General features: G+C 51.5%; 4 protein-coding genes across 7 annotated transcripts in view; 2 read left to right on the top strand and 2 right to left on the bottom strand.

Annotated features, from left to right (window-relative positions):
- The window catches only part of NKIRAS2 (NFKB inhibitor interacting Ras like 2), a 141,424-nt gene that overhangs the window by 79,270 nt on the left and 42,469 nt on the right, over positions 1-19,685 (bottom strand). The window lies entirely within an intron of this gene.
- On the top strand, positions 683-7,240 carry KLHL11 (kelch like family member 11). Of its 2 annotated transcripts, XR_012676925.1 has the most exons (5): positions 683-1,165; positions 1,250-2,716; positions 4,522-4,587; positions 6,729-6,834; positions 7,155-7,240. XR_012676925.1 is itself a non-coding variant. In XM_075171625.1 (2 exons), exons 1-2 carry the CDS (start codon positions 693-695, stop codon positions 2,844-2,846), a joined length of 2,070 nt encoding a protein of 689 aa, XP_075027726.1. In that variant the 5' UTR covers positions 683-692; the 3' UTR covers positions 2,847-4,515. The 2 variants fall into 2 exon arrangements, 1 of the variants encoding a protein (XP_075027726.1); XM_075171625.1 differs by lacking the exons at positions 4,522-4,587; positions 6,729-6,834; positions 7,155-7,240 and having other exon boundaries at positions 1,250-4,515.
- On the bottom strand, positions 7,147-10,570 carry KLHL10 (kelch like family member 10). The gene is made up of 4 exons (XM_075171670.1): positions 10,136-10,570; positions 8,898-9,515; positions 8,063-8,212; positions 7,147-7,518 (listed from the first exon to the last, which is right to left on the bottom strand). The coding sequence occupies exons 1-4, from the start codon at positions 10,553-10,555 to the stop codon at positions 7,147-7,149; spliced, it is 1,560 nt and encodes a 519-aa protein (XP_075027771.1). The 5' UTR covers positions 10,556-10,570.
- On the top strand, positions 11,935-19,489 carry NT5C3B (5'-nucleotidase, cytosolic IIIB). Of its 3 annotated transcripts, none has more exons than XM_075171655.1 (9): positions 11,935-12,261; positions 13,107-13,205; positions 13,812-13,881; positions 14,376-14,422; positions 14,918-15,003; positions 15,184-15,273; positions 16,365-16,527; positions 17,528-17,728; positions 18,043-19,489. In XM_075171655.1, the coding sequence occupies exons 1-9, from the start codon at positions 11,950-11,952 to the stop codon at positions 18,151-18,153; spliced, it is 1,179 nt and encodes a 392-aa protein (XP_075027756.1). In that variant the 5' UTR covers positions 11,935-11,949; the 3' UTR covers positions 18,154-19,489. The 3 variants fall into 3 exon arrangements, with proteins under 3 accessions (XP_075027756.1, XP_075027755.1, XP_075027757.1); XM_075171654.1 differs by having other exon boundaries at positions 13,788-13,881; XM_075171656.1 differs by lacking the exon at positions 11,935-12,261 and adding an exon at positions 12,733-12,819.

Below are 19,685 nucleotides of genomic sequence, written 5' to 3'. Positions count from 1 at the left end.
AGTGAATTACTCATGTAAAGTCCCTTCCCCACAGGCTTGCCTGAGAGAGTGATGTTAAGGGGAAAAATAATCAAAAAGATAGCTCGAGGCGCTGAATAAAACTGTGCGTGTTATTTCTGGTCTGCGATTCCTGTGCAGTTTGGCAAAGTGATCCAGTTCCCTTGCAACTGCGAGGTGCCCAGCAAGCTACCTTGGCGCTAAACCGCAAGGATCACCGGCAGATGCTCCGGCTGTCACACCGGTGTCCTCACCGACCACCCCAGCTGTCGCCTCCAGCACCGAGGCGACCCCAAAACGGAGGGGCGTCAGGGGCCCCACCAGCTCTCTCCTGACCGGTTTTTCGAGCCCGCTGGGGAGCGAGGGGAGCAGGAACCGCCTGTCCGCCTCGCCTGAGGGGGGGGCCTGGTGCCTCTGCCGCCATGCTGGCCCTCTCTGCTCACTGAGGAGCGGGGGGGGCACTCACCTCGGCCACATCCCTGCTCCCCTCAGGGCACCCCTTGCCCCGAGGTGACGGCGGCCCGGGCTGAGGGGACGGGGCGCCCCGGGCGCTGCGCTTGTGCCAAGCCCCCCGCAACGCCCCGCCCGCCATTTCACCTGCGGCGGCGGCGGCACCTCCCCGCCAGGGGGCAGCGCGGCGCACGTCACTCGCGCCGCCGGCGCCCCGCGCGCAGGCGCACTGGCCGCAACCCGCCATGTCGGACAAGATGGCGGCCGCCGCGGCTGCCCCTCAGCCGCAGCCGGGCCCCGGCCCGCCTGCGGCGGAGGCGGAGGGCGGGGGCCCGCGCGGCGGCGGGGTGGATGGGGAGGCGGAGGCGGAGGAGTTCGGGTGCCCGGCGCACTGCTCCGACCTGGCCTGGCGGCAGAACGAGCAGCGCCGCCACGGCCTCTACTGCGACATCACTCTGGCCTTCGGCGGCGGGCGGCCCGGGGCGGCCCGCGAGTACCGGGCGCACCGCTCCGTCCTGGCCGCCGCCACGGAGTACTTCACGCCGCTGCTCTCGGGAGGCTTCGCGGAGTCGCGCTCGGGCCGCGTGGAGCTGCAGAAGTGGAGCTCGGAGGGCGGTCCCGACCCCGACACGGTGGAGGCCGTCGTCGGCTTCATGTACACCGGCACCATCCGTGTCAGCCCCGGCAACGTCCACGAGGTGCTGGAGATGGCCGACAGGTGAGCGGGGCCCCGGGGGGGCTGGCCGCGACCGGACCGGCGGCAGCCGGGCTGCAGCATCACCCCTGTTCGTTTGTTCTGCAGGTTTCTGCTGACCCGGTTAAAAGAGTTCTGTGGAGAGTTTCTGAAGAAGAAGCTCAATCTCTCCAACTGCGTTGCGGTTCACAGCTTAGCCCATATGTATTCCCTGAATCAGCTGGCCCTCAAAGCTCAGGATATGATCAGGAGAAACTTCCACAAAGTTATCCAAGATGAGGAGTTCTACACTTTGCCCTTTCACCTCATCAGAGACTGGCTCTCAGACTCGGAGATCACAGTGGACTCTGAAGAAATCCTCTTTGAGACTGTTTTGAAGTGGGTTCAGAAAAATCCTGAGGAAAGAGAGAGATACTTTGAAGATCTCTTTAAACTGCTTAGACTGTCTCAGATGAAACCCACTTACCTTACTCGCCACGTCAAATCTGAAAGGCTGGTATCGAGCAACGAAGCCTGTGTTAAGTTAGTGTCCGAAGCTGTGGAGAGTCATGCCTTGCGGTCTGAGAACCTGCAGTCTGGTAATCTACAAGATTCCGCTTGTCCTGTAGCGTTGTTGCCGCGTTTTGGACAAAACATGGACGTCATTATGGTGATTGGTGGTGTATCGGAGGGAGGAGATTACTTGAGTGAGTGCGTAGGGTATTTCATCGATGAAGATAGGTGGGTAAACTTACCGCACATACATAATCATCTTGATGGGCATGCTGTTGCTGTGACAGAATCTTATGTTTATGTGGCTGGCTCCATGGAACCAGGGTTTGCCAAGACTGTAGAAAGGTACAATCCAAACAGAAATATTTGGGAGCAAGTCTCAAATCTAATAACCAGAAAGCATTCTTTTGGCCTTACTGAAGTTAAAGGAAACTTATACAGTATTGGTGGACATGGCAATTTCAGTCCTGGCTTTAAAGATGTGGCCATTTATAATCCCGAGCAAGACAAATGGCTTAACCTGGAGTCAGCACCGAAGATTCTTCGTGATGTGAAAGCTGTTTCTGTGGAAGACCGGTTTGTTTATGTTGCTGCTCGTACCCCAGTTGACAGTGACAGCGAAGATGGATTGAGGGCGGTTATTATCAGATATGATGCTGAAACAAGGCAGTGGCAGGATGTGGAGTCTCTGCCACTCATTGATAATTATTGCTCTTTTCAGATGTCTGTTGCTAACACAAACTTTTACCATACAGCATCGTGCTGCCCCAAGAGTTACCCTATAGATAATGAGGAAGCCAAGATAAAGATCTCTGGCAGGGCCTCAGATGAAATACTTGAAAGCTTACCCCCAGAGGTTCTTAGCATTGAAGGAGCAGCTATTTGTTATTATAAAGATGATGTTTTCATCATTGGGGGGTGGAAGAACAGCGATGATATTGACAAGCAGTACAGGAAAGAGGCCTATCGTTACTGTGCTGAGAGAAAGCGCTGGATGCTTTTGCCTCCTATGCCTCAGCCTCGCTGCAGAGCGACAGCCTGCCATGTGCGAATTCCCTTCAGATGCTTGCAGGGAACACAAAGGTACCCCATGCCACAGAATTTGATGTGGCAAAAAGATAGAATAAGGCAAATGCAGGAAAGGCAGATGCAGGAAATACACCGACACTCCCTATGCTTACGGAGAATGCCACGCTCGCAGATTGAGTGCTAGTTTCTGGAATATCACTCCTGATGAATCTAGGAAATACTGTGCTAAACCATTTTGTTAGGCTTGATGTGTCTTTGTAAGTCATGAGGGTGTTGATTGAATTTGATGCATAAAACCAGCATCTTTTATGTATTGAAAATTAAGAAGCTCAGAAATTGAGGATGGATGGGAATTGAGGAACTTTGTGAATCCGACAGTATTACTTTAATGGTGCCCAGGGAAAAACTGTAGCCTGTAAAGGGCTGTGAAATATCTCTGGGAACATTAAGTCTGTTATTTCTCTCTTCAGATCTTTGTTTTCAAGGATTTCTGTAGAGTTAGTCTCTAACAGTTCTATTTTGAAAATCAAAGATCTCTCTCTTAATAATTTAGTGGTTACATTTGTGTGTGCTTGAAAGCACCTGTTTTATTTGCACTTATATATTGACATTCCTTTGATTCTCTCCTCCTCAGTGAGTAAACTTCACATATAATTAGTGTTAGCGTACTTAGCTTTCCCAAGTTGGAGGCAAGTGCAATAGTTATACCTATATATGAAAACAAAGCACAATCTTTCCTTATAAAATTACTTCAGGATGTTTCTATGTGGGTTAAATATTTTGTATCTGTATGTTGTAGAGAGGCTGCAGAGTTTGTTTATAAATGGATGATTGGTAGAACACAAGACACTTGCTAAACCAGAGAACTTGAGGCAGTAGATTTTTTTAGGGTGTATCTGGAGATGCTTTGAGTTTGTCTTTGACAGATTCATTAGAAACTTGGTCAACAATCAGCTGATAAAAGGGGTGAAAACCAGCAAACCACCCTCCAACATTGACTATTCACTTCTATTAGTGTGGATTAGTAAGAATGAGATTATTTCACAGTAATAGATTGAAACCTGAGCTACTTGTAGATCCTTTCTCAAATGTTGCACGTGTTTTAATTCTAGTGAAAAAGTGATTAGAAGAACCCCCACTAGCCTGTTTCCAGCCTGTCTTTGACAATCAGTACCCTTTGCCTTCGGTATACTTTCCCAAGAAACTTAGAGTAGCTGCGCTGCAGTGCTCCTTAATGAATCGGCACTTGGTGTTCCTCTTGAAGGGAGATAGTTGGCTCTCAATTACTGATAACAAGAAGATTTTGAGAGGCATTTGGAGTTTTCACAGTCTCTAAATATTTGAATTTCCCCACTTACTGTGGCAGTAAGATTTAAGCTGATTTAAATACCTTTTGGCTTTTTGAGGTGGTTTACATAAACCAGTGCCCTGGCTGGCTCTGGTTTGCTTACTGCTATACTCCCAAGGAACAGAACGTGCAATATTTCCTTTCGAGTATCACTGCCTCTCAGTTAACTGTCCCACTGAACACTCCTTCTCCCTGATCCGAAGAGCTCCAGGACGGTTTAGGTTACTAGCGGATTCAGTGCATCCTTCCTACCTCCTTTTCTTCCCCATCCTTCCCTTCATTTGAATGTTCCAGGTTTTCACATGCAATCTAACTCAGGATCTTAGGGAAGGGAAAGGGAGGAGTAACCAGGGTGTTCCAAACTTTGTGTAGACAAACATTGTTGGAGAATCTGTTTACTGTCTTTGGTTCATATGATGATTTGCTGGTGTTTTTGATGTGGGCAACTTCTTTGCAAAAGAAATTCTAAACAGTTTGGTGTTTTGTTTTGTTTTGTTTTTTAATTGTTTAGCTTTCTGAGCTGATACTTCTCATTTTCCAATTCAGCAGGCAACCTAGATCATATCTGAAACACTGGGTAAGTCTTTCAACCACATAGTGTGTAAAGGTTTCTCTGATGTGTACATCCCTTAACGCTCCACTTTGCAGTTCACTTGCCACTTTTGATATCAATAACTTGTCTTTTTGTAATAGAATAATCTAGCCTTGTTTTAAAAAAAAAAAAAAAACAACCTTGAAAATCTTAACAGTTTAGTCTCAATTTACTCATCTATGGTAACCGTGTTGTATTTTATTTGCCTGTAGAATTGTTATGCAAGGGCAGCTTAAATTGTACGATGCTGGCCTAATGCAGGAGAGGAAATAGGTAAGCTTGTTCAGGTTTAAGGCTGATGTTCAGACTTACCAAATCAGTTCATGCAGACCTGGAAGCAAGGGGTTAATCAGTGGCGTTTGGCCCATGAACTCTTGCAGATTTGGCTGGAGTAATTTAAGAATTACTGCCCCTACAGCACGGTTTGTGAATAGAAGTGTGAAAATGCCTCACAGCTTTAGTACTAAATCCATTGATATAACTTAAATTTGTGGGAGCTGGTTTTAAGATACTTTACCAGACTTTGCACAGAAGGAACTGAGAAGATTTTCCATACTCCATCCCACTGACTTTGCTGTAGGGATTTTTCACATGCAGTTGAAGGATGGTAGTATGTCAGACCACCACAGCTCTGTCAAAGCCCTCTTGTAGTCTGTCAACAAAGCGGGACAATTTGTAGGGAGAAATACCAAGATTATTACTTCGGTTGGAATATGAACTAAATAGTTTAACTTGTGGCAGCATGCAAGAAAGTTAAATGCAAGAACAAACTTCTTGCAGTCTTTCATTTTCTAAGCAAAATGGATATTGCACTTAGCAGGAGAACTTTTGGCTGACATACAAGCTGCGTAGTTTACTAAAGACATTCCACTCAAAGACAATGTCAGAACAGCTTAGCGTCTGGACAGCTTAACTCGTGAATGCCAACCGTGATTCTGTATATGATGCACTATAGCTCCGTATGTTCTATTTGCATGGTGAGTGATGGGCACTGTGAACAGCACTGGTTTGCTCTAACTTTTGCTATGCCAATTCTATGGAATTTTTAAGTAGTTGGGGTGGTTTTTTAGCCTTGACTTTAAGTGGACCAATTGCATTGCACATGGTTTTTAACTGACAAGCCTAACTATCCATAGTATCACATATAGGTGTTCGGAAGAATTGCATTATTGACTCTGGCTGTAATTTAGCCCACTAACCTGTGAATTGCATAACAAATTCCTGGTGGCCTTTGACTGCCATAGCTTGCTGGATGTTTATAAAATGATCCTATAAACAAAAGCCTGGGAATTCTTTCAGTGTGTTTATAGTGGCTAGTTCAATGTCGGTAAGATCCCAGTGTGTATTCAGTTAAGTATTAGAAGGCTGACTTCTGGCCTTCCTAATGTAAAAGAACATCAGGTGGAGTTTTTCCTCCTCCTTATGACAATCATACCTCTATACCTGTACTGAATACGTGCCACAAAATGCATGTTTCATGTCCTGTCTTTCTGGTCAAGGTATTAGTAGAGTAGGACACATCCTGCCTAGCACTCGGTTGTCATTGTAGTAATTTGTAGGTGCCATATGTGTACATAATATTTTATAACTACCTGACTACTCTGTTAGTATACTGGGTTTGTATGTATTTTTAATAAGACTTTCTCTTGCACATAGTATGATACCACTCCAGAAATGAAGAAAACATGCCAACTTTTTAGCATGCATTATGAATAATATCTATGCCAAGCATTCTGCTATACTATTTCAATATAATTTTTCTCCATTACAGTAAATGTTAAAATCAGAACTATTGGCTCAACTTGTGTGTCATGGAATATACTGATCGCTACTGGCAAACTGAGTCACAAAGAATTGCAACTTCTTAGGTTATTTTTAACACAACCTTGCAATAGTATGTTGTAACGTTCCATGGGCTTAAAAAAGCAAGCTTAAAATAAGTGGTTTATGGCTTAGCTTTATTTTCAGCTATGTCCACGTTATGTTAGGGTATAAATCATATCTCTAGTTCGATAGTCCTGAGCGAAAGTCTGATAGAACAGGTGCTCCTGAGGGCCTAGTTCTATTACTAATATGAATGTAAAGTGTGGAACTAACGACCATTAATAGTCAGATACTCCTCATAGGTCCATGTCACTGTGGATCACGGCAGCTGTGCTCTCCTGTCGATATTAACGTAGACTTCAACAGATTGCTTGGAGAAGCAGCACTCCTGTACTTACTTCCAGTAAGGTAAAGTAGTATGTGTGTATAGGCTGTTCGAAACAAATCCTACTGTAATGTTCTTTACCTTAAGTACACTGTACTAAAGTTTATTGTAATAAGTGAATTAATGAAAATAAACCTTTTATTTCTCTAGCATTCTGTTGTACCTTTTATTTTTTAAGTTGCTGTGTAGACTGTGGCTGATACTTTTTGTGGTGCCATAGAATGGAAGTTTTAAATACTAATTATTCTTTTGGTCTGTATCAATTGTTTTTATTTTAGAATAAGTGAATACATTCACTTGCTGCTCAGAAAACTTTATTAGCTAAGTGGAGCTGTTCATACAGGCAGGCTACTTGTTGAAGAAATGAACGTGACTTCCTTTGAAGAGTTGTCCACGTAGCAGTCTCGTCTGGCAACGTACTCCCTGATGTTAGATAGACCTGGCACCACGCAGCAGCTCAGAGCACTACGGTATATGCCCATGTCATGAACATCGTACCACTCATTAGCGTTGTCATCATAGCACTCAACGTTGAAAGTAGTAGTAAAACCGTTAAAGCCACCAACCACAAACAAAAGGTCATCCACCACTTCAATCCCAAAGTTGCTGCGAGGATTGAACATGGTGTGGACTGTGCGCCATGTGTTGGCAACGGGGTTGTAAGCTTCTGCGCTCCGAAGCCGGTTGACTCCGTCAAATCCTCCTACCTGTGAATGCCAAAGGCACAGAGTTGAAATAGGCCTTTCCTCGCCCGCTAAGTCGGCCGAATCATTTTGCGCACAAGTGAGGTGGTAACTGGTCCTGCCTCACTGACCAGTTTGAGCATTGCTGAGAGCGTGTGACCTCAAAACACAGCGCCTGCTTATTGCAGACTGCTCCCTTGTTCTTTCTGGAGCTTCCAAAAGTTATTTTGTGCAACTGTCAGGCTTTATGCTTCTACAGAGTTTAAATGCAGTACGTGGATAGGATAAACAGGACCAAGCAAATGTTCTGTGCTGCTAATGCTGTCAGCAGCAGCAGAAAATAATTTCTGTGCTGCAGCTGCTTAAAAACTGTCCACACATTTTTCATAACAAAAAGTATGCAGGTGGTAATACTCTCAGGAGGTGTATCAACCACTCTGGCTCTGACTTTCTTCCCTAAATCTCACAAGCAAACGGCCAGCCTGAAAATCTAGGAAATGCAGATTAGCAAAAATAAGTACCACAAGTACTGGGTGGTGTTACGGCAGAGGTGCCACTTCTCCCTTACCGCGTACACTTCATTTCCATACGCGATCACACCTACTCCACTTCTTCTGCTTCTCATGGGGGCTATAAAGGTCCATTGATTTGTTGTGGCATCATACACTTCAGCTGTGATCAAGCATTCATTTCCATTGAACCCACCACATATGTACACCTGTTTACAGGAGAACAAAAAAAGGGTGAGCAGGGCAGTTATACTCCTGGTGGGAGAACACATCGAGGAGAAAATGAATGGTGTGGCTGGTGTGGGGAGTTGTTTGGGTTTGTTTTGGTTTGGTTTTTCTAATGGGAGCGGTCATCCTGGATTTGAAGCAATAAAAGTGCAGTGAGTTATTCAGGCGAGCAGGATTTAGACCCTTTATTTCCTGAACTGCGTGAAGCAGATAGGCATGGTATGTGACCTGTGGCTAGAAAAGTACTGTCCGGCGGCAAGTGGGCTGTTGGTGGTAAGCAGCTCTGGAAGAGTTTTACCACTCCTGTCTGCATCTCCGCTGCGCCAGTCGGTTGCTGCCTCTTAGAGAGCTTTGTATCTGTAGCTCCAGGATTTAATGAATAAGGTTTACGTGAACTTCCTTCGTCTTTATTTTAAATGATCCATCACGTTAAAGGGAGCATTTGTTACCTTTCCTGCTCCACAGTTCCTCTTTTCTATCTAGGTGACGAACTCAGAGTGGTAGCTATCACTGGCTGCGCTCCATGAAAGTCCCTACCTCGATAGGTGCCATATGAAAGGACAGGCACTTGCTCACGGTGTCATGCTGTGCACTGATGTTTGGTTCCTTGTCCCGCTCACCATACTTCAACCTTAGCTGCTTTCTGTAATCTCGCGGTCCGTTTACCTTCTCATGCAGCGTAGTTGCACTAGCATCGCTTCTCTGCTCGTGCATGGGGGCAATCAGTGTCCACTGGTTCATCTCGGGCTCGTAGCGTTCTGCTGTGTTGAGCCGCATGTATCCATCAAACCCTCCCATGGCATAGAGAAAGTTGTTGAGAACGGCGACGCTGACGTAGCAGCGCCGCGAGTGCATGGGTGCAACCTGCTGCCATGTTTTCTTAAGTGGGTCAAACCGCTTGACGCTGTTGAAATAATCCACGCTGTCAAATCCTCCAATAACGTAGACAAAGCCTTTTAAATAAGCAGTGCCATGATAGGCAAGGGGGCTTTCTTGCTCACATGTGACGTTTACCCACTTGTCTGCACGGGCATCGTATGTCTCAATGGCGTTGGTTGGGCTCCCCCCACTCCAGCCTCCGATAGCAAACAAGATGGCATAGGGCAGGCGAGGCCGACTGAGCGGGTTGGTGAAATCAGAGTAAGATGGGCCATGCATATTGAGGTTGTACATTTCTGTCAGTGCGTTTATGATGAGAGCTTTGCACTCCTCATTGTCCTTCACATAATCGTGCGTTTTGACGTTGTTCATGAAGTATTCTGCTTGCATCAGTGCCAGTCGAACCTGAAAAATGGAAAAAGGAGGTTAGAATATTAATGCAGATGCTTTACACCTTGGTATCCTTCGTGGAGAGCTCCAGTGCTGGATGGCTTTGCTTTTAGGCTACAGTGTTGTTTAAAGCTTATTAGAGAACCAGAGATTTAAATGTGTAGTTTTTAGCTAGTCCAGAAAGGGGTGTGCAAGTGTAAATCATTCGATTTCACGGCAGGGAATCTGCCACTGCTTTGGCACGGTGCTTTCCCGTACGCAGACTGAAACTGCCCTAACGCCTGCTGCTATTTGCGTAGCATAGCTTGTCTAGGCAAATGCTCATAAACTTTGTGTATGTAGAGATAACGTCGTCTCATGTGAACTTTGGCCCTTCCTGGATGTGGTGAACAGTTAAACTTAAGCTCTAAACATGAGGAAATGTGCACTTAAAAGATCTGCCCCAGCCCCAGCACAGGATCTTTGACCTGTGCCCCTAGCAATAGCCTGACGGTCTGAAAGCTCACTTCTTTGAGAGCAGCGTTAGGAGGCTGCAGTTTCCTCCGGTCTTACAGGGAAAGCAAAGCGGCTCTGGCTCAGCTGCCCCGTGCCCAGCTCTGCAGAGCCGCCCAGGCCCACGCCGTGACAGCACCGACCTTGCCCAGCAAGACTGCAATGTGCTGCCTCCTGTTCTGCGGGTCGTGAGCAATCCATTTCAGAATAGCCTCGAACACGGCATCTTCTTGTTTCACATTGAGCTCATCCTTCTCAATGATGTGCTTTAGCTCGTTGACGGAGAGGTCTAGAAACTCAGTAGACACTTTGGTCATCTCCTCGAAGTGATGGAGGATGAATACATAGGCTGCTTCTCGCAGGTCGGGACAGTGGTAATAATCTGTGAGTCTGCAGATGCCGATGCAATTTTCCAGGCATAGCTGGGATTTTAAGAACTCGCAGCACAGTCTGATGATGCCCATGATATTGAACTGGTCTGCTGCGGTTAGCAAACTTTCAACGTTGTCAGCCGTGACCGGTACTGTCCTGGTGTAGGCGTACTCGATAATGAGCCTCATCATTTCAGGTGAAGTGCCGGGGATTTTATATACTATCTTCTCTGCGTTGTTCCAGCTGCTGGTAAACAAAGCCCTGAAAAAACAAAGCAGTGCTGGGGAAAAAACAGCTTTGCTGCTTTAAACCCTGACCCCGTTATCCCCTGTGCCTTCTTCCCCAGGCACCAATTTGGGCACTAGCAGTACACGCTGGGAGGCCGTGTAGTTTATTAATTAACGTTTTTTGTTTTAAAAAGGAGTCACAGCCTCCGGCTGTGGACAGAGAGCAACAGGGCGAGTGGTCACCTTGCTTCAACAAGAATACCAGAGAATAATGGTATGTGGGGAAGGAAAGCCTCCTGCCCGATGGCAGATAAGCCAGGCTGGCCAGGCTCCCAGCCCCGCACCGCAACAGACACCACTTCCAGAGCTGCTGTTAGATACTAGGTTGTGGATTAATTCTGGTGTCCAGGGAGGTACCAGGACTGCGGGGAACTGATGGATGAGCGTTTTAGTGCTGATGTATGCGCTGGAGATACCCTAAGGCTGTGTGACACAGACTGGGAAATAACTGTTTGTCCCCAACCCCTCTTGTTTCAAGCACTGACCTGAAATAGTGACTGCAGCTACAGAGGATGTTCTTGTGAGCGTTGAATTCAATACCATCCACACTGATGATCACATCACAGAGTTTCCCTTCCAGGCGAAGCTCATTGAAGACGGTGCAAGCCATAGCACTCATCTTCCTCTCCATGTGTGAAGATGAATATCCGGTGGGTGCCAAGCTATCGCCCATGTTGAAGCCCGAGGCAGTGGAAGGTGCTTCTCTCTGAGGTGCTTACAGGGCTTTGTCCTTGCCCTCCAACATCGTCTCTGAATCCCTTTCTGTCTAGTGATTCTGGAATATGCCCAATAATGAGATCACAGACCCGGGGGGAGACCCGGGACCGGCTGTGAACCCCTCCGCAGGCAATGGAGTCCTGGTCCTCCCACCTCCCTCGCTCCATCACTGCCCTCAGCCTTCTCCTAACCAGAGCCCAGATTACGCTGGACCCTGCAGTTGAAGGCTGCTCTGAGCAAAAACAGCCTTGTGATTCCCCTGCAACTTTTTAATATTATTTAGCCTGGTATAGAGCGCCCCAAATTTAGGCACCGAAGTGCCTACTTGTGAAGTACCCTTGTACCAGCTCACACAGGAGGAAGCTGAGACACAGGCTACCTAATGTCAGTGGTGAAGCCACAAATACTCTGCCACTGCCATATCTGCTGCTAATTTGGAGGGGTGGAAGGTGCCGCCCAGGGCCAAGGAGAGGAGAGCGGAAGGATGGGGAGCCCCGTCCTGACTCCTCACTGGCTTCACTCGTTGCCAACTGCTTTTCCTCCGTGCTTCAAGGAGCACCTCTGTGAAGGTCCAGAGAAGGATGACGAAGCTGGTGAAGGGTCTAGAGCACAAGTCTGATGAGGAGCGGCTGTGGGAACTGGGGGTGTTCAGCCTGGAGAAAAGGAGGCTGAGGGGAGACCTCATCGCGCTCTACAACTACCTGAAAGGAGGCTGTAGTGAGGTGGGGAGTGGTCTCTTCTCCCAAGTAACAAGTGATAGGACAAGAAGAAACAGCCTCACGTTGTGCCAGGGAAGGTTTAGATTGGACATTAGGAAAAATTTCTTCACCGAAAGGGTTGTCAAGCATTGGAACAGGCTGCCCAGGGAAGTGGTGGAATCGCCATCCCTGGAGGTATTTAAAAGATGTGTAGATGTGGTGCTTAGGGACACGGTTTAGTGGTGGACTTGGCAGTGCTGGGTTAACGGACTTGATGATTTTAAAGGTCTTTTCCAACCTAAACGGTTCTGTGATTCTATGTTACTGGCGGTGTGGAGTTTTTTAAGTTAAATCAGTTTTGCGGTAACGCTGGGGGAGGTGTGACGGCAAAAAAAACAGCCCCTGCCATGAACTTTTTTTTTTTTTAAATCTTTATCTCTCCTTTCTCTTTCGCCTTCCCGGCTCGGAGCGTGTTGCAGAGGAAACGCAACCGCAAGCGCCGGTACCGGCCGGACCCGCCGGAGCCGCTCCGGGCGCGGGGCGGAGGCGCAGCCCCAGCCGCAGCGCAGCGGGCGGCCCCTGGCACCCCCCGGCAGCCCCGCTCGGCCCCGGGCCCCCCCGGCCCCCCCGGGCACCCCCCGGCCACCCCCCGGCCCCGCTCCGGCCCCGGCCCCGCCCCCGCGCCGGCTCCTCCCCGCGGCTGCGCGGCCCCGGCGCGGCTCGGCCCGGCGCGGAGCGGAGCGGGGCGCGATGGTGAGCGCGGGGGCTGCGGAGCCGGGGCCGGGGCCGGGCTGGAGGGGGCCCGGAGGGGGCCCGGGGGTTATAAGGAGCGTGGGCCGGGCTGGGGAGCGGGGTGGCGGGAGCCCGGGGTGGGGGCAAAGGCTGGGGTAGGGCTGGCCCCGGGGGAGCGGGGCCCTGGGGAAAGGGGAGATGGGGAGCGCGGCCGGGAAGGAGAGCACAGCAGGGCTGGAGGGCATCGGTCCCCCAGGGGCTGTATGGGGTCCCAGGGGTGACTCTGAACGGGGGGTCTCTGCCCGCAGGTGCCTGAGCTGGAGAAAGCCACGGTCCGCATACAGCAGCCGGAGCGCGTGATGGGGATAATCCGGTCCATCAAGGAGCAAGGGAAGAACAAGCTGCAGGTACTGGCCCTGTTTGGCTCCAGTTGTGCAGGGGCTGGCCCAGCTGAGAGCAGGTGATGCATCGGTCGTCGACACGCTCAGTCCTTGTCTTCAGCTTCCCCCTCTTCCTCAGCCTCCCGGCCGTGGCCTGGCTGCTCCAACCCGCGTGCAAGGAAGCACCTTCTACACGTTTTGCAGATGGAGAGGGAGAAGCCCCAGACAAGAGGAGGGGACCAGGCTACTTTTCCTGTCGAGGCCCAGGCTGGTGGCTCTCCCTCTCCCTGGATGGGCCTTTTTCTTCCCTGTTTTGCAAGCTATAAATACGAGCCAATCCCCAAACACCCCCCCTCCACCCACGGCAATAAGTCAGCAGGATTAAGCCTTTTGGTGCTGATAAGAGTGCTGGGGTGGGAGGGGTACTGGCTGTCTCAGATGAGGACATCTGCTTCGCGGCTGGCAGGAGTGTCAACGTTCATTGCTGCTGTGCCCCGCTGCGAGTCTGCACCATCACATGAGACGCGCCAGCACTGGATTTGCATCCTTGCAGGCAGCAGCACCCTTGGCTAGCGATGGCAAAGGTAGAATGTGCTGGGTCACACACAGGTTTGGTCTTCTCTCGCCTTCCAGGTCATTTCTGACTTTGACATGACGCTGAGCAGGTTTGGGTGCAACGGCAGACGCTGCCCCACTTCGCACAGTGAGTTGAAGCCGTTGTTTTTACTGTTGCTAATTCTGTTTGTTTTCCGTGTTCGTGTTCTCCGTCCCTGTGGCTCCTGTTATCCTCTGCCTCCCTCCTTTGCCAAGCCTGACCGCTTCGTCTTGTTCTCTCTCGGTGCAGCTCCAGGCCTTGGCTGCTTGCAGCAGCGGCTGCTGGCCCCCGGGCCGCACACAGCCCGCTGCAGAAGCTGTCTCCTGGTCTTGCTGCTTCTCCTTCTAATCCTTGCATCCTGCAGCTTGCTAGCGTCGATGCTGCTCTCTCCCAGCTGAGCAATGCCCTACGATCAGCGCGTGCTGCGGCTTCACAGTGGGAGCCACTGTGTTGAGACCTCACGGCGAGCCTGTGCTCGGGTCTGTGTGCCACACGCGGCTTGTTTTTGGGAAGAGCTGGCACTGGAGACGCAGGCTAGCTGCCTTTTAGAAGGTCTTTTTATGTTTCTGGGCTATGATATTGGCATTTTATTGTCTTTACAGATATCCTCGATAACAGCCGTGTTATCAGTGAGGACGGCAAGAAGAAGGTAGGTGCTGTTTTGTAAAGCACTGCTTCTTGGCTCCGTGTTTTTCGTCCCTGTCACCCATCATCAGGAGGTTGTACTGGCTCGTGTGACAGCTCTCCAAGCTGCGCCTTGCTGCCAGGACAGAGTGGGGCAAGTGTCCAGGCTGTAATTCAGCCAACGGTGATGGAAGGAGAAGTTAAAAAGGGAAATTTAATTTGCATGCCCAGCTGTGGGCATTTTCGGTCCGGTAAGAGGAGGAAGGGTGTATGTGTGTGCCTCTGTACGTGCAGTATTTGAAGCAAGGTGAGAGTCAGCCAGGCTGCCGGAGGGTTAACGCTTCCTTCCGAGACCTCCGGATTTGCCCAGAGTGAAGTTGCTTAGAGAAATGGTTTTGGTTGTGTTTTTCATTAGGAAGTGTGATACTTTGGAGGAATTTAGAAATGCTTTTTTTGTTGTTTATAGTCTCTTTAGACGTGATGTTCACTCTGTTCTTTTTCCATCTGTACAACGCTCCAGCTGAAAGATCTGCTGCACTATTATTATCCCATTGAAATCGATCCCAACCGGACCCTGGAAGAGAAACGTCCCCTCATGGTGGAGTGGTGAGTGCTTGTATGTGATGAGCTTGACCTTTCCTGGCAACTTCTTGTCGCCGAGGACTACAGGACACAAGGCTTGAACCGTCTCTAGGCCTGGCGGCCATACCGGGAAGTTGTAGTTGTTATTTTTCTGATTGCCTTAAGGTTGCAGCCCGGGAAGCTCACTCTGCTGCCTTTCCCTAGGTGGAGCAGGGCCCACGAGCTGCTGTCGCAGCAGCAGATCCAGAAGGGTGACATAGCCCAGATAGTCAGAGAATCGGACGTGATGCTGAGGTAGGGGCTCGGCGTTCGGTGTGCTGCCCGCGGCTCTTTCTCTCCTGCCACTGCGCAAGCGGTCTCCTTGCTCTCACCCTGGCCTGCGCGCGGTCTCCAAAGCGTGGCAGATGCAAGTCTCCCTCCCTTCCTGGGGCCGAGCTCTAATCGTGAAAGAGCCGAAAGTCAGCGCCTGAGCTCGCTCCCTGGCTGCAGGCGCCGTTCTCGGCTGACTCCTTCCTGCTCGGAAACCGCTTCCACGTCCCTTGAGTCTTGGCAAGGAGCGGCCGAGGGGACGGGTGATGGGCAGAGCTCCCTGAACGGCTTGTCAGAGCCCTCGGCTCTTGGCAGGGCAGGGCCGGGCAGGGGCGCAGCGTGCAGCTCCCCTCTTCCAGAGGGATTTTCTCTCCACTCACTGTAGCTGCTGGGCCTTATCCCGGCTCTTGGCTCAGCATCAAATTTCACCCACAGAACAAAAATGTTACGCTGAAACTTGCTGTTAAGGCCGGCCTTGGCAGCGATGGTCCTAAAACCGGCTCAGGGAGCCTTGGTTTGAATGAGCTGCCGGTCTCGGAGAGGAGATGGTACCGTCTGTCCGGGTTTTCACGAACCCAAGTTCCTTTTCTGCACGGGAATCGTGTCCTGGCAGACTGAGACTGCGGCAAGTTTGTCTGATAGTCCTCGCAACCAGTCCGACCTGTTGCGCATCTCCAACGTACGGTTTCCGAGTGGGCTGGCAGCACCCGCTCTCGTGGGCGTGTGCAGGCAGGCTGTGCCTTGTGCCCCCGGCGAGGAGCTGGGCGCGTTCGGGAGATGCTGGGCGAATTGCTGGTGTGCCGCCTGTTCCTGGGCAGTTCCTCGCTAGGTTGCTGCTCCCAGGAGGGGTCTGGGGTTCTGCTGCACACCCCTTGCACAGTAAACGCCACAGAAATGCTGGTGCCACAAAAAGCTCATGCTTTTTGCAGAGCTCACGCGTGCATTTTTGTTTGGGAAGTCCCAAGCAGAAATATGAGCCTTGGAGCTGGGCTGAGAGCGCTCCCAGCCCACAGTACACCGGGCACCTCGCTGGGAGGTGGTAATGTAATCCTGTGTGATGGACACTTCTGCTCTAGGGATGGATTCAATGAATTATTTGATCAGCTGCATAAGTACAACGTCCCCTTGTTCATCTTCTCTGCTGGCGTCGGTGACATCCTTGAAGAGATTATCCGTCAGGCCAACGTCTTCTACTCCAACGTCAACGTGGTGTCCAACTACATGGACTTCGACGATAATGTGAGTTTCTGCATCACGTACGTGTGGTGAGCTTGCAGAGAGGAGAGTTGCTCGGCTGGAATTGAGGGCTGCAATACGTTAACAGAGACACTGCTAGGTTAAAAGCTGCCTGTTACCATTTCTAAGTATTTGATCCCTGTGGATGGAGCTGACCCTTCGCCGGTCATGGCCTCCCGCCCCATTTGCTCTGCCTTCAGGGACTGCGACCTGCTGCCACCATAGCAGCCCTCTGAACATCAGCAGTGGGGGTGGTAGAGGTTCCCCTGCCCTCCCCGGGAGTTGGATCAACAGTGGGAGAGCGCAGAGCACGGATGAGGGGGGCAGGCAGAGTGCAGGAACGGTGAGCATCTGCTCGCCATCTCAGGGACTCGTCGCCTTTCAAACTTGCTTTTTGGTGGCAGAAATGCGCTGCCGTCTCTGTGTCCAGCGCTGTGTGCTCTGTCCTGGGGCAGGGTGAGGATGGAGTTAACCACAGACGTCTCTCCTGATCTGAAGGCCAGATGTCCTTTAAAGCAGCTTGGAAGGCTTTTGTTGATGTACGAAAGCCTGAGAAGTCCCAATGCACATTAGCAAATGGCATGTCTCTTACAAAGAAGCGCTCTGTTCCCTGTGTTGGGACAGGCTGTCCTCGGGGGAGCATGGGACAGTCCTGCCTTCTGCAAGGGCCCTGCTCTGCCCTGGGGCTCCCCTGACTGCGGCTTTCCGTGGCCCCTGACCGGCCCCAGGGCAGCGCAGATCCCCGACCAAGGTCTCTGGGATCACCGTCCTTTGGGTTTGTTCTCACCTTTGAGAAGGGCTTGCCCTGCAAAAGGGGACTCTTGGGGACTGTCTCCAGGCTGTTTCGTGGCTGCTGGGCTTGCAGACTCCTCGGGGGTGTCTCCGAGATGAGAGCTGGCGCCCTGTTAGCATCCTCCCCGTTTGCCCATTCCAGAAAGGGTACTGAGGCTGCGGCACAGCGGAGGAATTGCTGCGGTATCACTTGTCTGTCCTGTTTGCACAGGGAGTCCTCACGCGTTTCAAGGGACCTCTCATCCACACCTACAACAAGAACAACAGCGTCCTGCAGGGTACGGAGTATTTCCAGCAGCTGAGCACTAGGACGAGCATCATCTTGCTGGGGGACTCCATGGGCGATCTGACGATGGCAGATGGCGTTCCCAATGTGGAGAACATCCTCAAGATTGGCTTTCTCAACGACAAGGTGGGTGTGAGAAGCAGTTGTCTCGCTTCCCTGCCAGCCTTCCCCCGGTGCGAAGCCTGAGGGGCAGCAGAGAGGGGCAGGCAGCTGCCCGAGTGATTCGGGGGTTGCGAGAGATTCGTACAAGCTCCCGTGGGGTGCGCGGAGGGAGCTGGAGGGTGTCTGCTGAGCTCCCGGTGCATCTGGGACGTTGTCAGGGTGGTTATTGACCCCTCTTTTCGGTAGCATCAAGAGATGCAAGCGCTGTGGGTGCAGCATCTTCCTTCTCGGCTGCTGGTGTTTACAGTCCTCTTCTCTCTCCGTCGGCCGCGCTGCAGGTGGAAGAGCGGAGGGGGAAGTACCTGGATGCCTACGACATCGTGCTGGAGAGCGATGAGACGCTGGATGTGGTCAATGGGATTCTCCGGTACATCCTTATCGAGACATGAGGTGGGAAGGCAGCGTCCCAGCTCCGGCCCCTCAGTAAGATGCCTGGGCAGTGAATGTTCTTTGCTCGACAAAGCTGGAGTGGATCTTCTGGTCCCTGCTGGATCCATCTGACACTGGGCGGGCCCCCTGCCCTGGCTCTCGTGTGTTATGCACATCCCAGCCTCACTAACCCCCTTCGGTCAGGCCTGGAGCGGGAGGGGTGAGATGGAGGAAGCTTCTCCGCTCCCTTTACCCCACCTGTGCCTGGCTCAGCTCCATCCCGCTCGGGCTCCATCCCGCTCGGGCTCCATCCCGCTCGGGCTCCATCCCAGCCAGCGCCTGAGGCCACAACAAACCGTTTCATGTTTTGGGTAGAGATGTTCTGTGCTTTTTTCAGCAGTCAAGTGCAGGAATGGAGATCGTTTGCTGTGGCTTGAGGACAGACCTGGTTTAGATGGAAGCTGTTTAGTTTTACTGTGTTCCTGTCTAAGAAAACAAGTCTCTCCCTTGTCCTGTTTTCTGTGGGCTTCGAAGTGCCCGGGCTGAGCTCTGGTGGTGCCGCCCACGGATGGGCTGGCGTGGCGTAGCATCGCCAGCCCCCCGTCCCCGCAGAAACCCTGCAGCTCCCTGGCCCCGCGCCCCAGCCCTGCTGTCCCTCTTGCTCCGATACAGCTCTGTCTGTAAAAAAAAAAAAAAAAAAAAAAAAAAAGGCTTTTCCAGGCATCCCTGCAGGCCCGCAGAGCTCGACTGACACTGCTGCACGAAGCAAAAGTCGGTTTGTCTGCCGCGGGTTGGGCTGGGGGGGTTCGGCGGCGGCGGCAGGCTGGGTGCTTGGAGCAGCGCGTCTGCAGCCCGCGGCTGTGGGTGGGGAGGAGAGGCCGACGGCAGCATTTTGGTTTTTAAGGAATATTTTAGCTAACCGGGTTTCTGGCTTGAACGGCTGGGCTGATGCTGGGCTCTGAGAGCAGCAATAGAAAGAAGCCCCTTATTTCTGTGTCGCCGCTGGGAATGTGAGGAGTGAAGCTGTGACAGCCCTGATTCAGCACGGGGCAAATTCAGACCCTGGGGTGGGAAACGGCTTTCACGTCCCGTCCTGCTGCCCGCTCTGAGGCGGCAGGAGCCTGTGCTGTGCAGGGTGAGCTGCGATCCAGCTCTTTGGGGCCGTTGCCGTTGCGGTGTGGCCCGGCACAGGCCGGCAGCCCCTGCCCTGCGCCCTTGGACGAGGGCAGCTCTGGCTCGTGAGCTCCGGGCTGCGCCGGGTTCAGCCCTCCTGCCCTCCACGTGGCGGGACGAGTAAATGTGACTTCTGAAAGTGCAGGCTCCATTCTCCTTGTTGAAATAAAAACGTTGGCTAAAGCTGGGCCGCGGGTGGTTTGTACCTGGCTCCGAGGAGCTGTGGCTGCAGCCACTCTCCTCCCCGGGGCTGGCGCTGGCAGCTGCGTCCCCGTCCCCAGCTCCAGGTCATCCCCATCCCTGCCGGAGCCCGCCGGCCGTCACAACCCGTCTGTGCTGGGGGATCGCAGGAGCGGAGCTTTGGTTTCTCTCTCTCCTG

The sequence above is a fragment of the Calonectris borealis genome, chromosome 22 (assembly GCF_964195595.1).
Source record: "Calonectris borealis chromosome 22, bCalBor7.hap1.2, whole genome shotgun sequence".
Taxonomy (NCBI): Eukaryota; Metazoa; Chordata; class Aves; order Procellariiformes; family Procellariidae; genus Calonectris; species Calonectris borealis.
The sequence above is the reverse complement of the archived record's forward strand: the minus strand, read 5'-3'. Positions and strand labels throughout refer to the sequence as shown.